Raw genomic sequence first — 22,604 nt, 5'->3', positions numbered from 1 at the left:
TTCTTACAGTAATGTGCAGTCACAGTAGCAGGAAGTTGTATTCTTTTCTCTAAACTGAACACCTCATGCATTTCCAGCTTTTTGTAGATTAGGGGAATACTTTGCTTTTTGATATTGCAGCACTCTGCTGCTACTTAAGCTTTGACCAGAAGCAATCACACCAAAAAAAAAACAGCTACTGCAGAAAGCACAGTGCTCTAAATAGAAAAGCAGGAGTTAGTTTGACTCAGCAGCAGTACTGTATTTATGCAGTAGCTCCAGCCTACAGTTCATAAAATAGGATTACAGAATACCCTCAGTTGGAAGGGAATGGCAGGTGTATGTTGGAGTGCACATCAGTGTTGGTGCAATTGAAATAGGTTTGGGAAATAAGGTAGATGATGTGTTTTTTATATTTACCTTTGCCATTTTTCCTGTCTCACCTCCTCTACATACAGGTAAGGCAGAAAGGACAGAGTTTTGCTTTTCCCTTGGGATAAAACTTCATGGATAACCTGCACTGCTGAAACTCTTAGTGTGTCTGTGTGTTCTGTGAAGGCTTCCAGCAGACAGAACTGTCTAGAGAGCAGCTGTGTGTCTTGGACTTCATGTCAAGGGGTTAATTGCTTAGAGCTCAGACTACTTAAAAAGAAACCCAAAAACAAAACACTACACTTAATAGAAGAGCTTTTGTGTTAGTTGTTTTTAAAGGGAGGCCTTTGCAGAGGGTCTTCAATCATTGCATTGGGGCTGGCAAGTCCCTGCCTGGGGCAGGCAGCCCCTGGCTGTGGCTCTGGGGAGGACACAGCTGCTGCTCTTCCATCCCTGGGAAGCTGCCAGAGCAAAGAGGAGGAGCTGAGCAGTGTCATGGCTCTCCCATCCACAGCCCAGGGACCCGGCCCAGCAGAGTGCTGTGAGCTGGGCTGGGGAGCTGCAGCCTCCCAGTGTTGTGTTCACTCTGGAGAGCAGCTGGAATTTTCATTTTTGATGTGCTGTGTTGTTTGGGAAGAAAATTTTTTTGCTTTACGCCAAAGCTAAATAGATGAGACTACCAACTCAAAAATGGGCCTTTTTTTTTTCCTGGATTTTTCTCCACACTCTGCTGTGTTGCAAAATACAGAACTGGACTTGTGAGACAAGCCACAGACATCAGTTGTCTGCTTTAAATACCACCCTGCTTAGGCACAATTTCAGAGCTATCATTGAAGAACTAACAAGGAGGGATTGTTCATCACAAGGCCAAGTACATCTGTGCATGTGTTTGGCCTTCTGAGTCTACGTTTTTTCTTTGGGGCTTTTTTTCCCTACCAGTCAGTGGAACTGAAATAGATTTTGCTGTGTCTTAAGACTCGTGGAATTCAGCTGGTGTGATGGTGTGACTGATGCTTGTTAAAGCTTTAATCTGAGCTGCCTTACTGGTGCACTTAAATCCAAGGTTGTGGAATGCTTACTTAATAGTTCTATTTTTCAGAAGCTAACCTAAATGCCGGTGTGTTGGAACTTCCCACAGCCCCAGTGGGCTGCAGGGAGCTAACAGGTATTCTAAAAAGGTTGCAGATACGTTTTAAACTTCCCCATTCCACTGAAGCAAGTGGAAAACTTTGAAGAGCCTCCTGGGTAGAAGGAGGTTTGTTAAATGGTGCCTGGCACACCCTTGAGTAACCTGGAGTGATCTAAGAAACACACAAAAGCAAAAAAAACCCAAACAAATTCAGAAGAGTGGGTAACAACAGGAACAGTTTTAAGGGCAAACACCCCCCTGTAACACCAGCAATTTCTGCTGTCTTGAATACAGTGGTGGTTTTTTTCCCAAGTTTGTATTTCTCGGTAGCTGCTGTATTTGGCTTTGAGCAAATAGCAAAAAATTCTCTGTCACCTTCAGCAGACCTCACATACACATTCCTGAGCTCCATCAATGCTGTGCCTGCTGAGATGTGACCTCAGAGGGCAGTTCCTGTGTGTTTGTGTGTTCCTGTGTGCCTGCAGCAGGCACTGGGGAGCCCTGGGTTAGGGCCAGCCTGTGTGACAGGGCTTTAATGCCATCTAGTGTTTGTCACCGAGGTGGAACCTCAGTGCCTGCCCAACAGGAGGGATCCATCCTGGTCTGGACAAGTTGCCAGCTCCTGAAGAGAGGTGAAAGCTAAATATACACTTTCCATATCTCAGCCCTTCTGTTGCACAGACTTTCTTCTCTCATACAGATCATTAATCCTCCCCAAGTCCATGCTTTCCACAAACCTGCTTTTGATTGATGGGATGTAGAGGCTTTTATATCATTGATATTATTGAATTACAGACTCAAAATCTCTGGCCACAACAAAGTTACTTATTAAATGGACATTGGTGGTTTCAATCTCTCAGAGTGTCCATGCTGAGTATTACAACAATATTTAGAAGTAATCAAGACAGTTTCCCAGAATACCCTTGTGTCATCGTGGGTTTGACCACCAGCTCTGTAGATATTCCCTTCAGATTAAATCTAACTGCTTTATTTGCTTTCATTACAGGCACTAAGAAATGCAGCTAATTAATAATATTTCCTAGATTTTCTTGAGGGGGCAAATATAAAGGTGAAGCTCAGGTGGGAAATGTGCTTTGACAGGGTGGTACTAATGCTGAATCTTTCCTTTCTCTTCCTACAACATGGGGGGCAGAAATCAAATACTTCCTGTGATGCTGTAACAGAAGGACACTTAAAGGAAATTCTGCCTGATACCAGCTGCACCCATTTGGGGAATTTCTGCTATTTTCTGTGTTTGTAGTGAGTTAAATGGAGCCACTCAGCAGATGAGAGGTGTTTGGGTTTGTTTGTTGTTTTTCACTGGAGAAAAAAGGCTTTGGAATGCCTCTGAGTTTATTTCAGAAGCAGATTGGTAAAATTTAATTCAACATAAAATATCTTGATTTAATTTCATCTCATTGTATTCTTAGATTCTTTGCTTGTTCAGGTCATCTTTTATGCTATATCAGGTAAATAGTAATAAATGGAGAGTTCCAGAGGGCAGAGAATTTGCGGAGGAGGAGGAGAAATGAGGAAAAAACCAAACCCAATGAGTGAAATTTTTCTGAAGGAAAGATACAGACCTGCTGTGTTTCATTAGAGCTCATGACCCCTGTTGAGAGACTTGTGTTGCTGAGGCTGCTAAAAGAGCAAAGCCTGAGGGAAGCTCCTTTGGAGTGGCACAATAAGGGAGAAAATGGAACATTAGGGCCAGGTTCCCACCTTTGCCAGGTAGGCACCAGCACTGAGGGAGGTGCAGTGCTGCTGTCAGTGTGAGCAGTGAGTGAGTAAAGCACTCACCCTGCCCCATGGAGCCTGGGGCGTTCCATGCCACGTGTCCAGAACTGATTGTGTCTGACTTGTCTGGGGGAGCTGATAATGCCAGCTCCTCTGTGCTGGGCGTTCAAACATGCTCTGGAGGCAGCTGTGCAATATCCCTGCTGCAAACAGCTGCTCCACAGGCTTGGCAGTGCTGGTGCCCAGTTCATGTGCAGAGTAGGGTCCCCTGGTGCCTGGAACAGGAGATGGATTTCATGATGGTGTTTGCATGGAGTGGTGAGAGTGAACACTGAGTATGCAGAGAGTAAAGAGGAGGCTCTGGAGGAACTCCTGGAGGGTGGTGGGGGCACACTGGAGATGGGAAGATGAGATGTGGAGCAGCCACTCTGCTGTGGCCACAACAAACTCTCCATAGGCACAGTTGCACAAATGCACTATTTTAAAAGATAAAGGATGTAAATATAAAATCAAGAGGCTTCAATTTGGTATCTTTATATATTAGATAATTAATGGAAAGACTTTTGCAAGCACAATGTTTTTGGCAAATTTATTGACAGTGCAAATATTGAAAGGGACTGACAGGTTTTGGTGGTTTCCAGTTCAGCTTGAAGACAGAAACAGGTTCTCAGATGTGTTTTGTACTTTTTTTTTAGTACAGTGCAACTTTTCACATTTACTTGCACTGTGATGTTTGAATGCACACTCCCTACTTCCCTCCTATTTTGGATTTGTTTGGATTTACCTGTTGAAATTGGAACTGAAATACACATCTTTGTATAAGTTAAAAGGAGATGTAACTGTTCCTGCTGTCAAAGGAGGCCTTAAATTTATGTAGCAGTTAAAGTAAAACGCAGGGCTTTTGGGTCTCTTTCTAGTAATCCTTCTTAATGTTAGATTGTTCTAATGAAAAGTGAACCTGTCTATTTAAGGTGTGAATTGGGATCTCTAGCCCTTCTGGTCTACAGGATTTTTGTGGAAATGTGAGAATGCCCTTTTCTTGTTCTTAAGAAAATGGTGAGAATGTTCTTAAGAAATGGTGACATTTAAGAGACTTTGGAGCAGTCCTGGGAATATTTTAGCGTTCTGTTGTTAGCTCCAGACCTTAAGAAAATCAAAACTGGAAAAGTTGTGGTTTTTTCAGCAGAGATGAAAACAAAATGACAACAGGATTCCCACAGCTCTTCTCTTTCAGATTCAGTCTCCTGACTCTGTGCAATACTTTACATATGTTGGTAGTGTAAACTGTCAGGTTCCTGTTTTTATTTAAATGAGGGGAACAGTTAATTGTCAGGTGCAAACAGAAAATGCTGACGTAAAATAAAAAAGGGGAAGGTGTTTGCTTGGAGGAATTAGGTAAAGGGCTGAGTAACTTTTTTTGCAGCCTTCCTTAAGAGGAACAAATGCAGCTGAGCAGCTCCTGAGGACTAAAGATACCAGCAAATGGGTTAATCGTGCTCTTCGTGAGCCTCTGCTTTTGTCCCAGGCACAGAAAGGGTCCTTTTCTGCTTCCCTTCACGCAGCTTGTTGTGAAGGGAGAAGTGTTACAAAGATGTCTCTGTTAGTCCTCCAGCAGGCAGACATTAGTTTACAGAAGCCCGAGTGGAAGCCATACATCTGGGAGGTTTGTAAACGCCTTTGACCCTCTGTTTGAAAAGCAATCTATTTCGAGCTCGTCTGCTGACTACTTTTAGCCGGGCCGCGAAAAGCCGCTTAGCGCGGCCGGGCTTTGGAGCCCTCCCTGCCGTCCGTGCAGCGGGGCCGCCGTGCCGGCCGGGAGCCGCTCGCTGGGAGCCGCTCTCCCGGGGCCGCTCTGCCGGGAGCCGCTCTGCCGGGAGCCGCTCGGGGCCGGTGGGAGCCGCTCGCTGGGGGCCGCTCTGCCGGGAGCCGCTCGCTGGGGGCCGGCCAGAGCCGCTCTCCCGGGGCCGCTCTCCCGGGCCGGCCGGAGCCGCTCTCCCGGGCCGGCCGGAGCCGCTCTCCCGGGCCGGCCGGGGCCGCTCTCCCGGGGCCGCTCTCCCGGGCCGGCCGGGGCCGCTCTCCCGGGACCGCTCTCCCGGCCCTGCCGGAGCCGCTCCCGCCGTGGCAGCGCTCCTTGCCGGCGCTCCGGGCCGCGGCGGGCGCAGCGGGGCCGTGCGGTGCCAGCACTGCGTCAGCTCCACACCCCGTCAGCTGACCCGCTCCTGCAGCACCAGTGCAGCACCACTGCGGAGCACGGGGAAGCCCATGGTTCCCTCCCTGGGCTGCAGGGCGCTTCTCCCGCAGCTCTCCCCTTTTGGAATGCATAATTGATAATCCCAGCTGGAGAGATGGACAGTCAGCCGAGCAGTTGGAAGGATAAGGGTATTTATTCTTTCACCTTTTTTTCCTTATTTTATTCATTTGAGATGCCGCGGGTTGTTTTCAGCAAATGGTGTCTGTATCACGTATTTATTTGATTGTGAAATGTAGCCGAAGATGTGGAATATCTTTGTGCCACGTGCAGAATTATAAAAGCTGCAGGTTAAAATGGGTAAATACGAGCAATGCACAAAAATAAATAATTTATGTAGGTGAAAAGGCTCGTGTGACACTGCAGATCTTTTCCAGTCCTACAGAGCATATTAATGAAGGGCTTGTTTTGGTATGCACGGCATAAATACCGGCATAGTCCGAATTTAGTCCGTGCTCCTTGGAAATTTCAAGATTATTAATAATCTAACAATACTAACCATTAACTGAAAAACCCCACGTAATCTGCAGGTCATGTCTTAATATTTTTAAGAGGAGAAAATGCATGCAGGCTACAGCAGGGTTGGGGGTATTTTCTCTAAAAATCTGTTTGAAATCTACCCTTAATCCCATTTGCTTTGGATCTTTCACAATTCTGTCGAATTCTAGGTAAAATTGTGTCTGATTTTTCAGAATATACAGCCATAATGTCAAATTGTTTTAGGTAAATAAGTAGCTAACCTTAAATTAGTGTGGTGATGACCTTTGTTCCTGTAAGAACCAATGGGAGATCTCCGGTGTAAATCTCTGTGGATCATTACATTAGTGCTCAGTGTGTTAGAGTTTAAGCCTTATTTGAATAAGTAATCTTCATACTTTATCAACAGGACAAGCTTTAAAACATTTAATCATCTCTGGATACTTAAATATATTTTAAAGGGCCCTGTCGTGCTTGGTGCTTGTGAGATTTTCTTCTTTTTTTTGGAATTATTGTTCAAAATCTGTGTTTTTTTAATATTTTTTCCACTTGGATAAAATTTTCAGCTCTCTGAAATCCATAGAATGCTTTATCAGAACCTAAATATATAGCAAAAGAAGTCCTGAAGGTGAAAATACTTCACCCCTGCAAAATCAGGTTCTTAAAGTTTAATCTTTCATTAAAGGGCTGTAAAATATTAGGAAAAAATATTTTGCAGTGTTTAGCAATATGTTGTTGATGTGTAAGTAATTTAAAATGTTCAAGGGTTTGCATGTCAGGCCTGAAATTCTTGGGGATGGGAAGAAAGAAAGGAAAGGGAAAAAAAAAAAAAAAAAGAAAAAAAGAGCGGTGAGATCAGAAGGTTTTGGTAAAAATCTAAAGGCAAATTCACTTTTTGTGTTCAGGCCAAATTTTCAGGTTTCTTTTACAACCAGCCCGGCAGGGGTGGTGCTGATCTGAAAGCACATTTCCAACCCTGGAATTTGAGGCCTTCAGGATAATGGAGTCTGTTTTGGTTTAAAAGCCCTGAATTTCCCACCCTGAGCAGTGATCAGGTCTAAAAGAAAATGGAAGCAGAAATGAAGGTTTCTGGGGAAGCAGAAGACCCTGGTTCCTCTCCTTCTGCAGCTGCTGTTGAAGCCTGGTTTAGAGTTGTTTTTTTGTTTACAACAAGATGAAGACGCTGTGCTTCACGTTCTTCCTTCAGGCTCCAGTGGCATAGAAAATGATGGGTAAAAGTTCAGGGACTGATTGCACTATTCATCAAGTCCCAAAATAAATATAGAAGCAAATATTGCAACATGCTTCTTTCCATACTAAAAAATTACTTTTAAAAAAACCAATTACATCTGAAACCAGAGAAGAGCAAAAAGTATGATTGGTAGTTGGACTTTGCAGCTGAAACATCGCTTCCTAATGAATATAATCTTAAATTTAGATTTGGTGAATGTGTTGTAGTTGAGGAACAAGCATAATGCAAGTGGTACAACCTGTGGCATTGATTAATACCTGTGGTATTGATCAGCCAGATAGATAGGATGAAATAAATCTACCCTGGGGATAGCATTTTAATTTTTAATGCTCTTGAAGATAAGCCCTATGGAGTAATTGGTACTAAAATGTAACATTTATTAATTTATTTTTAAATTATTTCAAGGAATTGTCAGGTTTTAATGGCTGAATATTGATACGACGATATGGTGAACAGCACAGCTATACTTCCAGGTTATGCCAGGATTCTTTTGTAATTAATGAGCAGAAACTCTCTGAATTTTGCTTTAGCTTAGTTAACTGATGGCAAAGATTGCGTAGGCAACTTTTATCATGAATATTTGGGGCTTTGGAATGGTTTCCCAGTTGGTACATTGTGCACACAGGCAGGAGTATCTGGTCAAGTAGAAATAAAAGGAAAGTGTTGCTTTGGCTCATTAGGTAGCATTTGGGATTTTAATTTTTATTTTCTAATTAATTTTTTTTTGAGAATCTGGTAGCTTGCCTTGTCATTCTAGCAGGTACTTGTGAAATCTGTATGACAAAAAAGTACGACTTTATTTTTGCTGGGGTTGCAATGCAGATGTGCCAAGCCTGAAGTGTGGATGGTGCAGGCTCATTCCGTGTCCTGTGGCACCCAGTGGAGCTGGATGTGCTGCTCCCTGGGGATGCCTGTCCCTGGGACTGGCTGCAATCTTGTGGCCCTGCTAGGAGATCAACCGGGATTTTTAATAATCACCTTGATGCAGGAAAGCTTGAAAATGTCAAAGCCCAGTGTGTGGTGATGCCCCACACCAACACGGGCTGGCTGATGGCTTCTCTGGGGGATGGGCCGTGTCCAGCCAGCACAACCCTGCAGGGCCAGCACTCAGATCTCTGCACACACATCACCAGAAACCCCGAAGATCACATCCTATGTGAGTTTATTACGTGTAAGCAGAAAAGGCCTCTCTGAGCAGAAACACAGAGCAATTTGTGGCTGTGCATTTGCCGTGCTCGGTGACAGATGGGACATTGCGCCACAGCCGTGCTGAAAGCTGCCTGGCCCATTTCTCTATCGGCACAAGGCGAAATTGAGGCAGAAAATGCTCTTCTTCCCCGTGCCTCGTGCTCTGGGAGAACAGAAAGCATCCGTGCCTACCTTTCGCATCACACAAATGTTCCAGTGTAACAACGCCTGTAATTCCCACAGCGTTCCCTCCCCTCCCCTTTGACACAAACAGCCTTTCTTTGGCTCTGAAGGGGTTTTGTAGAGCTGTAAATCCCTGCGGGGAGCTGTAGGCTGTGCAAGCCGTGTCTCCAGAGCCGAGCTCCGAGTTCCGAGCTCTCCGGCTGCCATTGGCGGTGCCGCCGCCTCAGGGCCCGCAGCGGGCGGAGGTTGCGTAGCCGCGACCTCGGGCTGCCCTCACAGGAAGTGCAAAGCGCCGGGAGCGATCCGTGCCAGGGCCGGCCGCTCGCTGCACGCTCAAGATGGATGCCAAAATGGGTTAGTCCCTTTCTCCTGCTTTTTCTCTGCTACACGCGAGCTCCACTCCTTGGAGCTCTCGCTTTTAATTTCTCATTCTTCAAACAACACAGCGTCGCTCGGTTTAGTTATTTTTTTATTTTTTTAAATGAGAATTAACAGGTTAAATATATCAGACCGCTTGTTCTTGTCACCAAAACCCGATATGATTTGCTCGGTTTTAAGTTAAATATCTGCAAGGAAAAGACTTTAAAGAATACAACGCCAAAGCTATGGCAGCACTTGCTTTGAAAGCAAAATGTAACTGGATGAGTTGTGCATGTAAGGCACGGATGGTACAGGACTATTTTTAGACGTGCCAAGTGACAGTTCGTGCTTACCAAATGTAGGCAGCTGTTCTTGTTTTAGAATAAGCCTGTAAGACATGTATTAATATTATTTATTTTATTATTCGTATTGTATTAAGTGCAGCTCAGAACGGCTTCCATAAGGAAAGATGTTGCGGGGCCGTTGTTGAAAATTGGTTTGGGGTTTTTGTTTTTCTGGTTTTATTTTTAATCTGCTGTGAATATCTTGCGTGTAAGTTGAAGCCAGAAAGCTGCTTCTAGTAATGCTTTTAATATTTTCCTTTCAAAATAAACACAAATAACTTGTTTCTGATCAATTGGAGAATACAAATCAGCGGTTTCATCTGCTTTCTTGGACTGCAAAATTACAAAGCAGTTTTTTCAGTGACTTAAACACCGAATTTCCTTTGAGGAATTTACTATGAAACCAGATCCCTATGTCATTAAGCCAAGGCTCGTTTGATCGTTCTCTAAAAGGAGTGGAGATGGAATGAGGAAAAATGTTTTATGTGCAGCTTAACCCTGGTCCGGGAGCTCCTGGCGTGGGATTTTTCTTATTGATTACCGAGAACAAAAGACTTGATGGGTCGCTAAAGGCCATTTGGCTTTTGCTGTGTGCTTTAATTCCAGCAATGTACCTTTGTTTCTGGCATTCTGGAGCTGTCATACAGATGAATTACTCTCTTTACATTCCTTATAACTGGGCTAATGCATTAATGCATGGAATAAGTGATTTCCTATGGAGCAGGAGGAACCCAAGGCTTTAAAGCTGTGCAGAGAGGAGGGAGCAGCTCATTTACAGAAGTAATGCTGTCTGCAGGGCTCATACTGAATGTGTCACCTGATACAGGGGCAGCACCAAATTCGAGTGCATGGATGCTCAAATTGCAGCATTTAAAAATAAACACAGTTTCAATACTTGCAGCAAATACTCCAAAAGATATGAGAGGGTTGTTGTTTTTTTTTTTTTTCTTTTTAAATAAGATGCCTTACATGCTTTAAGAGCACAAAATCCACCAACTGGTTTTGGCAAGACTGGTTGGTTGTGAAGATCTCACCCAGGTGTTGAGGCTCCTTCCAGCTCAGTTTAGGTTTACAGGTTGCAAGGATTCTTAGGTCAATCACACAGTTTTGTTGATGTTTAATGATGCAAGGTGTGCACAGACAATAATTAATAATAGATTGTTTTATGTCTGGAAGCAAAGGAAGAACCCAAAGAAGCAGCTAAGTTTTGTGATTTCAACCCTCACGAAAGCAGATGTATGATGACTTGATTTTGTTTGATTTTTTACAAATGTTAAGGAAAAGTTGTGTTGCTTGGTGCCTGGACTAGAGTGGGAGGAGGAGTTTGGATTGGAGGTGCTGGGGAAACAGGAGCGTGGTGGCCTCTGGGCGATGCTGCTCTATCTCTGCCCCCATATGTTTGTGCAGTCACGTGTGGTGGCAGCTCCAGCCCCTGATCTGGCTGCCTCCCGGCTTTCTGCCGTGGTTTTGGCACAGCACAGGCGCCCAGGCTGGAAGAAAGGAGTGGGATGGATGGTGCTGGAGGGGTGAGGCTGTTCTTTCCACACTGCTTCTGGCCTGTGATAAATTGGAGGTGTTGGTGTAGCTGTAACCTGGCTCTGTTTATGAGGCTGCAGGAAAACTTCTGCTGAAATGTGAATTAAATATTGGGGCTGGATACTTTGCTTCAGGGTGGGCTGAAGTTTCTGACTATGGTTTTCATCTTTCCTGCTATGCAGTATAGTTTACATCTTGGAATAACTGGAAAGAACATCAGCTCTTGTAAGCCTGGGAAAACACACCCCAGCCCCAGGGGTTTTGGCACGTTGTAGCTACAAATGGGTTACACAGACTTTGCCCTACAGAGGCTACCAAGTGTTGAATGTTGGTGCTTGACTGTGTTTTTATCCTGCAAGAAATAATAGACACATGCTATTTTTAAAAATATTTCTATAGTCATCCAAAAAATCTGTTCCAGGCTGTGATATATTGTTTTACAGTTAATTTTGGTGATGTTTAGGATGAGGCAGGATTGCTAAATATCTAGTGCAGTAGTAATATGTTTCTGTAATTCATCTTGAACTCTGTCTCTGGTGGGTTATTGCTGTTAACAAACAGAGCTGCAGTGGGTGTGTTGAGCCATTACCTATGCCTTGTGCAAGGGTGTACTTTGCTCTGAACAGTGATGCTAAAAATGGCATAATATTGTGTTCTCTAATGAGGGTCACTTAAGGAAAACTAAAGTTGGTTTGCAAATGAAGTCTCCTGCTTTGGAGCACAGCAGATTTAGCCTGGATTGACATTTCGGGGTGAGTATTCTCTCTTTTGATGGCTCAGTCTGTCAGCCATAATCAACATTATAAACTGCCACGGGAATGTTTCCATCAAAAGAAAACAAAGTGAACTGTTAATGAGTCTTTGAGCAGTGCCTTTGCCTCTACCAGGCTTGGAAAGATATAATGGTTTAGGGATCTGTTGGTGTCTTGTTATCTGTCCTAGCAGGGAATTGGAATCAGTCTCTCCAGGGAGTGACCTCCACAAAATGCCTGCCAGTGAGAGGAAGTGAGGCACAAACTGCTGTGGTTCTGGTGCAGAACACAGCACAGCAGCTGAAGAGATGAATTCTGACATTGCTTAAGGGCATCACTGTTTTAAAATTTAAACAATTGCATCTGGGGTAATCCTAATAGCAGTAATCCCAATAATCTGAAATCCAGAGCAGAACCAGCACTAAATAACCTATTTCTAGTTGTGATTTCAGCTCTGGTTTGACAGGGGTTCGTGAGTTCTGCTCTCGGTGACTCTCAGCAGCCGAGTGAATAATGAAAAATTACTGCCTTGATACGAATGCCAAAGTGTCTTGTTCTAATTTCTTACCTCTTTCAAATTGTAGTTGTTGACCTCCTTTACTGGCGAGACATTAAGAAGACCGGGGTGGTGTTTGGAGCCAGCTTGTTCCTGCTGCTCTCATTAACAGTCTTCAGCATCGTGAGCGTCACAGCCTACATTGCCCTGGCCCTGCTCTCTGTCACCATCAGCTTTAGGATATACAAGGGAGTTATCCAGGCAATCCAGAAGTCTGATGAGGGCCACCCCTTCAGGTGAGATTTTTCTTTTAATTTGTGCTGTTTTGGAGAGCAGCAGTGTTGGTGCTGCCAGAAGCAGTGGGTGACACATGCTGCAAGACGTTGCATAATAACGTAAATAGACTGCACTGAAAAATGTTCCCCACTTTCAGATTTTCTCAGGAGTCAGACAGTTTATACAGAAAATGGATTGAGGGCTTGGTACAAGGGATAGAAAAATCAGAATAAATGTAGAGGGGTTTAAACCGTGACAAAGAGCAACTTTAATATTTTTGAAACTTTTATGACCTTAAAACTTGTGGTTTAGTGTGCAGCAGTGTAGCTGTGCTCCCCACTTGCAAGGTCAGTGACAGGGTCCAGGTACCCACTGCTGCAGAACTGCCTCAAGAGAAAACAAACCTTATTAATCTGTGTTGGAGAGCTTGTAGCAGTGTGTGTATCCCATTTCCCTGCCAGCCCTGTCCCACTCTGCCCAGCTTTTCTCCCTGTCACTAATGAGTGAAGTGGCTCAGTCTCCCCTTGCAGCCTCCAGAAAGTCCTGTTTTCCTCTCTGTCTACAGCCCTCTTACAAATATGGTGGTATTCCCTTCTCCCCATCTTCTGTCAGGCAAAGTAAAATGTTTCTGTGGGTTTCCCTCCATTCCTCTCAGATCACATACAGTGGCTCCTTTTCCAGTGGAAGAATTCTCTGGAACAAAATTCTGGGGAAAAAACACCCCCCTGCTAGGGTGGATATTCTCAGTTGAAATCCAGCTTGCTTCTCATTATCCAAACAACAGTTTCAAGTTTTTTCTTAGCAAGAACAAGCAGAACTTTTTCTACCCATGCTCTTTCTGCAGTTTTTTTTCTAAGAATACCAGTATTCCTACGTAGCTCCCAGACATTCTTGCCCAGCATACCTTTTTGTTGCTTACCTTTTTCTGTATAGCTTAGCTACAAGAAGGATATTTTTACTTGAAAAACCCCATGAGAGGAACTGGATTTTTAATGCAGGCACTGAATATCTTGTGGACGAGCTGGGAAGGATGAGCAGATGGATCCAAGGGTAGATGGCAGAAATGTAGCCTTGAAATGGCCACTTGCTGCAGTTACCATTTGAAGTATTTTCGTTTGTCTTGGACTTGCCACAAGGTCACCTTTGCCTTAAATGACATCCATGGGAACATTGTGCAATTTTCTTATTAAAAAAATCCCCAAACAAAACCACCCCAAAGCAGAATCCCCTAAATGAAAGTTTAACAACTGGAAAATGAGCTCTGTGCTACAGATGTGCTGCATTGCTCCTGCTGCCTCCAGCATGCACATTAGATAAATAATTCATACTTTGTTTAAGGACTCCAAATTGCCACAGCCACTGCAACTACAGATAAGTGACAGTGGGGTGGAAGGAGCATATAAGTGAATAGGGGTTTATATCTTTATGTAAAAGAACCACTGTCACTAGCTGTAAGATTTTTTTTTTTTTCCTAGCAAATGAGAAATTTAGGTCATTTTGCTGTGCCATAGTATGTTACAGCTTAATGGTAACTCCACAATGGCCTTCCAGGGGCAGAAATGGATATATTGCTTTTGTAGGATTATTTTTTTCCCCTTGTCTTAGCCTGCTCACCTTTTTTTGCCTGTTGCAGGTGAGTGAGTAAATAGCAGTGAGAAAAAGAATGGTTCTCTAAGAATAACTGTGGTTAGCTCTGTTGTTTCAGCATTCCTCACCCTGTGAAGTTTGTTTCTCTGTAGCATAAAAAGGAGGTTCTGTTGACACTGTATCTAACACACAGATGAAGTTTGCAGGCTGTTACCCTGAGCTTTCCTGGCTGTCTCCTGCAGGGCTTACCTGGACTCGGATGTGGCCGTGTCCGAGGAGCTCATCCAGAAGTACAGCAACGTCGTGCTGGGCCACGTGAACGGCACCGTCCGGGAGCTGCGGCGCCTCTTCCTCGTCGATGACCTGGTGGATTCCCTCAAGGTGAGTTTGCCTCTGAGGACATTGACCCAGGTTAGCAAAGCCTGCTGCTCCTTGTGGAATGAGCAATGGCTCTGGTTAAGTAAATAACCAGGTGTAGTTTGCTCTTGGAAGTGTTTGGCACAGGGCTGGATATCGGGAGCTGCCTGCAGTGATGGGGTAGGTAAAGGATGACTTGATGTGCACATGGGCAGAGCAGTAACACAAATGGAAAGCAGAAATAACTGTGGCTGCCTGCAGCTCTCTGTTCCAGCTCCTTACTGGTGCCACTCACAGCAGGAATCTTCTAAAAAAAATCAAGCTGTGCTCCTGTCTGGGCATTGGGGGTGTGTCACTGATGTGTGTGTCCCTCTGGAAAACCTGGCTCTGGGCTGGATTGTCCCAGCCTGGTTTGGAGTTGGTTTTGTGTTTGTTCTTAGTGCACATCCTCAAACAGGAGTTCTTGTTCCAGCCCCTGGATTTGGGAGTGAAAGCTGCTGCTTTTAGTGATGAGAATTACTGAAATGGGGTTTGCAAATTTCTCGACCTAGTGTGAGCAGTGCTGTATAACAGCTTGAGTACATCCATGTAGAACTTAATGACATTTATTGAGAGTGGCAGAGCACAACTTATTGTGAAGAATAGTAATAAATTAAACAAAATGTAACCAAAAGAAAGAGAAAAAACCCAACAAAACACCCCCAATAAACCCTCCAAAATAAAAGAATTGGCTGAATCCCCTTTAGTTTTGTGCTGGCAGAGTTATATTCTCTCTTTTCAAGCTCTAATCACCTTTCTTTGTTTTTGAAACTGGTATTTCCTTTACCCAGTGCAGTGTGTTGTCCACTTCTTTTTCAGTTTGCTTAATCTTCTTGAAAAAACTTGCATTTATCCTGCAGTAAATCCCCTTACTTAGTGCTTTGTAAAGTCCTTTGAGTTACTGTGGAGTTGGGGGAGGGGTTCCTTGTGAAACGTGGGGGAAACCAGAAAGGCTGTCCAAGTCTTTGTTGTATTTGTGCAATGGCAATCTGCAGGCAGATCTCGGAATCTTACCCAGAGTTTGTAGATCCAGTTTCTCATTCCACTCCAAGTTAAACACAGTTTGTGCCAGAAAAGCTGTGCCTGATGCCCTGCAAGGCTCCTGCAGTCAGGCAGTTCCCTCTGGAAGCAGGAGAGGTGTAAGGGGGCTCTGCTGCTCCTGGGACAGATTGATTTTCTCAGGAGGGAGAGAGGACAGTGGAGTATTGGCCTGGGGGTTGTGCAATAATCTCCCTGCTCCCAAGGGGCTTTGCAGGAAAAGCCTTTTTAGGAGCTGGTTGTGCATTCTTTTTCTGGTTGTTTTTGGAGACATGATCAATAGTGCTGCTGCTAAAGTCGTGTTTGGATCTGATTTATGAACAGCACAGAAAAACTGGGAATCACAAGGTCCCTTGTGTTTCTGATTGAGCTCTTTGTGATCTGTGCCTTGGGCTGAGTTAGGAGACTTCTCACACCGTTTGTGTAGAGATCCCAACCCCTTGCAGTAAAGGAGAAGGGAGCAGTGAGCAGCCAACTGCTGTTCCAGTCAACACTGGTCTGAAAACAAGGCCTTCTGGAGGAATTATGTTAAAAGCAGAATTAATGCCAGCCAGAATGTCTTCAAGGCACTCTAATCACTTAAAATACTACAGTCCATAGGATAGATGTGTTTATTCAGCTGAACTAATTCCTTTCCCCTCTCTCCTTCTGACATTTTAAACGTTTTATGTAGGTTAATTAGTCTAATTTATGGTAGTTGGAAACAACCCTTTATCAGAAACCAGTGAATGTCAGGACAGTTCACAAGCACAAGTTACTGATTTTGAAAAGTTTGTGCTCGAGGAGAACGTTGGGATTCCAGGGTCTTATGTAATATAATGGCCCTGGTTTAAAAAATAAAAATATCTTGGCTTGTGTAGTTTAAACATCTTCACTATAGGAAACCACATGTTTATGTATAATTCAAGTTACAGAGCTTTAATGTAGAAAATGTCTGCAGGTCAGTTTATTGTGTGTAATAGTTCTGACTGTAAAATCTGTCTTGTTAAGATTTTTTTTTCTTCTTTATTAAACAATGCTTCAGTCAGGGAAGTCTTAAAATGGACTAAATATTTATGCAGCACAAGGAGAAATTCCTCACAGCTCTTGAGGAGTAACTGCAGAAGAGCCCTTGCCAGAGCCCCAGGGGAAGCTGCATTTTGTCCTGGTAAAGGCTGTGCTGGCACTGGGCACGGCTGTTCCTGCTCAGCTGAGGCTTTGAGGAGCAGAGCTCTGTATTCTGAGTGTAGCAAAGAAGGGGTATGGGATACTTGTGGATTTGCCCATTTTGGCTGGCAAAGCTGGGTTCAGTCCATCAGCCCCACAGGCACTGAGGTACCCGTCCTTGGGAGGGTCACACCAAGCTTGGCTCCCGAGCGGCTGGGAGGGGCAGTGTCCTTCTGGAGCCGGATCCTGGGCTGCCTCCTGCTTCCCTCTTCTTGTCTTAGAGGTGTTTCAGGGAAGGGGATTTTTGTGTTTGTCAAGATCTCTGAGGTGTGTTTCAGGTAAGCTTTGTTGTGTCTGTGAGAGTCTCACAGACAGTTTATAAGAAAAAGAAAATAGAGACCAGTGAGTATGTGGGGTTGAGATGGACTCCAGGATTGGATAATCCTGTGAGAGCTGCTTGAGATGTCGGGAGGGTGCAGAGAGGGGAGTTGTAGGATCAGGGTCCCTCTCCAATCCAGTACTGTAAAAGTGAAGAGGATTAAAACTGCACATGCAGCAGTTTGACTCTGTCCTGATGCTGTTCTGGACAGACTCTGGGTGGAGAAAAGCTTGTGTAGTCAAATGTGAACTCCTGGATTTTGCTCTTTCTTGAACCATAAATTCAATGCTCGCTAAATAGGACAGTTCTGATAATTATTGGACTTTGGGATTGATTTGTGTCTTGTTACCCCTGTGCTTATGTAAACTCCCATTTTCTGCCCTGGGCAGAGTCATCAGCAGTGTTACTCCTGGCTGCTGAGCTGGCAGGGTGGTGCTGAGCTTCAGGAGTTGTGTCCATTGGTAGCAGGTCATGGATGGCTGTTGGGATGCAAGAGAACTAATTGTGAGCCATCACACACTTGGGGCTCTTTGCCCAGTGCAAGCTGGTGCCTTTCCTCCCTCTGGGGATGTGCTGCACGTGCAGCCTGTCCAACATGCAAGTGTGAAATGCCTGATGCACAGAGGTCAGCTCCAGGCTCACACTGCCACTGCAGGGCAGAACTGGGCCAGGCTTTGAATCAGTCATGACGGAGTTCAGTAACATCTGCTTTATTTACTTGAGAAACCTGGCAGAACCCTTCAGTGCTGGGAATGCTGCAGCCTCTCTGAGGGTTAACTTTGTACCCCTCCCTGTTGCTGCTTTGTCACATCTCAAAAGTGCTGACAGATAAAGAGCTGCATCCCTTGCAGTTAATGCACCTGAATTTTTAACAGGATCAATTTTGAGTGAAGCTTTTGAGTTGACTTAATTTTGTTGCAGGGGTCATGGAATTAAACTTGCATTGACCATCATGCCCTTATCTTGTTGCTGGCTGTTGATTTTGTTTGGTTTGGATATTTTACATCCTTTGATAAGCTAAAATTGGATGTTGGGATACCTAAGTTCAGAGTGCCTTGGCTGCAGGCCAGTTACCAGGGTCCTGGCCCACACCCACAGTCCTGCACCCATGCATTGTTTTCCTTGCCAGCACTTTGTACCCGTCCTTTCCTCGGGTGCAGCTCCCGCCGATGGGAGCATTTCCATTTTGGCTTGTTCTCCATGCCCGGCTCTGCCCTCCCTGGTGCCAGTGCCAGCCTTCCCACGGTGTCTGTCCGGGGTTCTGCTGGAAACCAACCCTGTGTGCTGAGCTGCCCAGGGCTGGGGGCTCCAAGGAATAAATGCTGGGAAAGCCGCTGGTCCTGTCCTGGCTGCTGCTCCGCTCCTCAGCAGCCCCGCAACTCTAGAAGGAAGCGGCTGATTTTCCTTGGGAGGAATCCTGGTCCGAAATAAAGCTGGCAGCCCTGGCCCCCCTCCCACTGCTATAGGTCAGAGGTGTGCCTGGGACACTCCACCTGGCACTAAACGTGGGCAGACCTTTGTGTGGAGCTGGGAAGCGGAGCCTGTGCCCCACCAGGAGCTGGACAAATGGGAAGAGGGAACAGGGCTGGGACAGGGAGCCAGCAGTGGTGGCAGTGTGGGGCTTTAGGGATGTCTTTGCTTCTGAGTTTGGCTCTGACCCAGAGCCAGCTTCCACGTTAGAGCACTTGTCACTCCTTGTTCCTGAACTTTTTAATATCCAAAGTGCATTTTGGGTTTTTTGAAAGAGAAAAGGTAAATCAAGCCCACCCTATCCTGTTATCTTGCAGCCAGGCTTTTCCTGATGTGACAGAGCCTGCTCTGGTCAGAGCATGGCTGGGTGGACACTCGGGTGGTAGCAGGGCCACCACACACACACGTGTGACCTCCTTTCTCTCTGGCTCTGTCATGCACCAGCCCCTTGGCCTCTCTAAAGGCCTGGCCTGTCCCCTGTCTCTGGAGGATGGCAGGTAGGAACTGTTTGCCCATCATTCCTCACTGTGGAATTGGCACAGGGCAGTGTCGGGCGCTGCTGACTCGGGCTGAATTGAGCCCCGTGACCTGGACACAGGAGGCCTCGGATCCCATGACTGAATCCTTCAGCCATCTCATCAGCCAGCTCTGGTTACAGGAGGTGCACAAGGGTGAGGTGCACTTTGGGGCTGTTCAGTTTGGTATTTGTGTTTACAGCAAACTGTGGGGTGTCCTGGGCACAGACTGGGTGCTGACAGGCTCTTCTTCCCTTGCAGTTCGCAGTGTTGATGTGGGTTTTCACTTATGTTGGTGCCTTGTTCAATGGTCTGACATTACTGATCCTGGGTAAGTGTTTGACTCGTGTTACACACCTGCCACACCACATAACCTTGGGGAAAGGAGTGGGGTCTGGTCAACACTGGCAGGCTGATCCTGTAGCCTCAAGATTATTGCATTTTTAGGTTCTTTTTTTTTTTTTTTTTTTTTTTTTTGTTTTTTTGATAACACAACAGAATGGATAATTTTGAGTTGTTGAATTCCTTAAGATTGCTGATTTCCATACTATTACATTGTTTACAGGCAGTTTGTTGTGCCTGTCCCTGCAGGATCTGCTGTGGCTGTGTCCCACTGCAGGATTTAATTTCTTATATCCCAGAGCAGGCTGGCTTCAGGTGTCAAAACCAACTGATGCCTGAGCAGCCTTTGGGAAGAATTTGCATAACCCACAGTGGAAAAGTGACCTGTGACCAGACTTACTGTACTGTTGCTGAGACCTGGAGAACAGCCCAGGCTTTCCTTAATAGGGATTATTGAATTTACTGGCCAACAATTGGTGCATGGGGCTTAGGAATTCATTTTTCTTGTACCTTTTTGCAAGACATATCAAGGTGTGGAAACCAGTCCTTGTTCTGCCTGAACGCCATCCCTGCTGTCAATATTTATATGTTTGATGTGCTCTTTTCCAGCTTTGATTTCACTCTTCAGTGTTCCTGTTATTTATGAGAGACATCAGGTGGGTGTTTAATAGAATTCATTAAATGTTTCATAAAATCAGCTGTGTTGAAGCAAAACCAGAAACAAATAATTCAAATTAATTTCAGTCTTCTGAAATACTTAAAGCCTTTAAAAACAGGCCTTTACCCAGGGGATAGGGAAGGCTAGTTTAGTTTGAAGTTCACACTGTGTGTTTTCCCTTTTCCTGCTTGGTGTGGAAGAAGAGGTTTCCCCAGCAAACAGTTCTGGAAAAGGCCTGATAAACTTGGAGGCCTTTTCTGCTGGTCCAGCTTTGGTCAGGACTTGGAGCAGCACTGGGCATGGTGTGTTGTTAATCCTGCTGTACCTTTTGGAGTTGATATTCAGGATTGGTTTCCCAAAGATCTGTGGAATTTGTAGCCCTGGCAAAAACAGGAGGTGGGAGCTGCTTGGCCCAGTCCAGTGTTGCTCTTGGGGAGAGGCTCCCATGTAAAAGGAGGAGGGAGGAAGGAGCCAAAGTAAAATGCTTTTGATTAAATTATGGCCAGGGCTGTCTTGGGCAGGTCGCTGCACAGGAGGGGGGAGCCAGCTCTGGCTCAGCCCGTTTGTCTCCCCTTTCAACAACAAGGCTGCCGTGGGGGGGAGGCAGGAGCAGATGGTGAAGCCTCATGGGGCCTGGCCAGGCTCCTCCTCCACAGGGAAAGGCAGCCTGGAGCCCCGAGGCAGGAGCATGGACGGGTGTGGGGCTTAGCCTGAGCTGCAGCCTAAGCTGGTTACCCGGCCCAGCCCAGCTAAGCAGCTTTGCTGCTCTCTGGGGCCCAGAGGGGCCCGGCCCCACACCCACAACTGGGCCTTGACAGACCCGGGAGAAGCCAGGGATTGAGTCCTTTGGGGCTTTGCCCACCTTGCCTCCTGCTGGGTGCGTTCCTGGAGTTCTGGAATCCCACTGGGAAATAGCCCTGGCTGAGCTCCCTGTGGGACTCAGCTGGGCTCTGACTTGTGTGTGCTTCAATTGCAGGCCCAAATTGACCATTACCTGGGACTCGTGAACAAGAACGTCAAAGATGCCATGGCAAAGTGAGTTGCTTTGGGTTTATTTATTTCCCTTAGTGCTGATGACAGCTCCTGGCACATGTGGTGCTCCTGTCTGGGACTAATGTGTTCTTCCATGTGCCAGGCCAGGGAGGGAAAAGGTCTCTAACTCTGGACTGGGTGGGAAATGAGCTTCTTTATTGCTGATGCTGTCCTGAGACGAGCCTCTATTATTTCTAATAGAAATCTGTGTATTCCAACCCCTTAGTGATACCTGAGCCCTCAGCAGGTGCAGTTGAGGGGGAAAATGAGTTCAGCAGTTCCATTGGGCTCTGGGTACAAAGCTGTGTTGAGGGTTCTTTGCCATGTTACCGTTTCTAAGACTCCGTTTAACCTTTTCTTTTTTCCTGTTACTCAAATTTAGTTTTGTCTTTCTTCCTCTTGCAGGATCCAAGCAAAGATCCCCGGGTTGAAGCGCAAAACCGAATAAAAAAAAAGCCTGAAGCAACTTATCAATAGGAAGTTCATCTTTTAAGGGGGAAAAATACTCATTGGATTTACACGGGGAGGGTCAGGGAATAGCAAACCCCTTGACATTGCAGTGCAATTTCACAGATCTTTATTTTTTAGCAACGCAGTGTTTGAGGAAAAATAACTGTTTTGACTGCCATGTGTTTCATCATCTTAAGTATTGTAAGCTGCTATGTATGGATCTAAAACTAATCATCTTTCCTTATCCTGTGTGCAGCACTGGCTAATACAAACGACTGAGACAGCTGTACATTTGCTTCATCAGAGGTAGTTCCTGCTGCGTTCCGGAGGTGTAGAGCAGGTGGGGCAGAGGAGAACACTTCCCAGTTTGTGCACTGTGTATGGTCTGTGTAGATTGATGCAGATTTTCTAAAATGAGATGTTTTAGAAGAATATACCAGTTTAGCAAGTTTTGAAAAATCTTGCCTTTTTGGTATGAGTATAGCTGTATTGTGATTTTATTGTTTTATCAATTGCCAATATATATATATATGTGTTTCACAAAGCTTAGATCTTTCAGCTGCTCCACAGTGCTTTGTATGTCAGAGAACTGACTGAGGCCTGGACGAGCTCCAGAGCACACAAGCTTGAGAAACTAAAAAGTCTCTGTAAACACTGGCATCTGTTGGAACCAACAAAAGAGAAAAGAACAAAGAACCTCCACATAGAGTAAAAGAAAATTACAGCATACACTTTGTTGCACAAACGTACAGTAGTTGATCTTGAGCAAATACTTCTCCAGCTCTCAGACTCTGATAATCTGTGGACCGAGTATCTAATGCTGCAAATGTTGTTTGGAAACTTAAAGCCCTGTCCTGTTATGCAAGAAATGATAAGTGAAAATTTATACACTTGCAGTTTGAGCTGTACTGAACTAAGTCTGTGGAATGCATTGTGAAATGTAAAAAAAAAAAAAAAACCAACAAAAAAGCAAAAAAAACCCCACCAACCAACCCCAAAACCCCAAGTATCAATAAAGCTTATAGACATAAAATAATCCCGGTATTTGGCTTTCTTGAGGCAAGTTTAATCTATTTGTGTTTATTTGAAGTTCATTGTGATAAATATCCATTGTCCATGGTGGTGGCAGTAGTGTCCGAGTAGAGCGCGGTGCAGGGTGGGTTTGTCACGGTCCCTTTTCTTTCTCTGCTCTGGGAAGGAGTTGCTCAGGGCCAGCTCCAGAGTCCCAGGGAGCTCCAGAGGGTTTCAGGTTCTTGGATTTT

The 22,604-nt window shown here is 45.1% G+C and overlaps 1 protein-coding gene across 8 annotated transcripts in view; it reads left to right on the top strand.

Moving 5' to 3' along the window:
• RTN4 (reticulon 4) overlaps positions 1 to 22,378 on the top strand; it is a 40,160-nt gene extending 17,782 nt beyond the window's left edge. For 5 of the 8 annotated variants that reach the window (XM_015621151.2, XM_015621149.2, XM_015621148.3 and 2 more), the window contains 6 exons: positions 12,142 to 12,349; positions 14,159 to 14,297; positions 19,122 to 19,191; positions 19,812 to 19,858; positions 20,837 to 20,895; positions 21,298 to 22,378. In XM_015621151.2, coding sequence (XP_015476637.1) covers positions 12,142 to 12,349; positions 14,159 to 14,297; positions 19,122 to 19,191; positions 19,812 to 19,858; positions 20,837 to 20,895; positions 21,298 to 21,340 — 566 coding nt within the window. In that variant the 3' untranslated portion in view covers positions 21,341 to 22,378. Of the gene's footprint in view, positions 1 to 3,489; positions 3,536 to 5,408; positions 5,597 to 8,851; positions 8,920 to 12,141; positions 12,350 to 14,158; positions 14,298 to 19,121; positions 19,192 to 19,811; positions 19,859 to 20,836; positions 20,896 to 21,297 lie in introns of those variants that run through there. The other 3 variants (XM_033513161.1, XM_015621152.2, XM_015621153.3) reach the window with 3 other exon arrangements.
• Positions 22,379 to 22,604: the final 226 nt, after the last annotated feature.

The sequence above is a fragment of the Parus major genome, chromosome 3 (genome assembly GCF_001522545.3).
Source record: "Parus major isolate Abel chromosome 3, Parus_major1.1, whole genome shotgun sequence".
In the NCBI taxonomy this organism is placed as follows: Eukaryota; Metazoa; Chordata; class Aves; order Passeriformes; family Paridae; genus Parus; species Parus major.
Note: the sequence above shows the minus strand (reverse complement) of the source record. Positions and strands in the feature narration are given on the sequence as shown.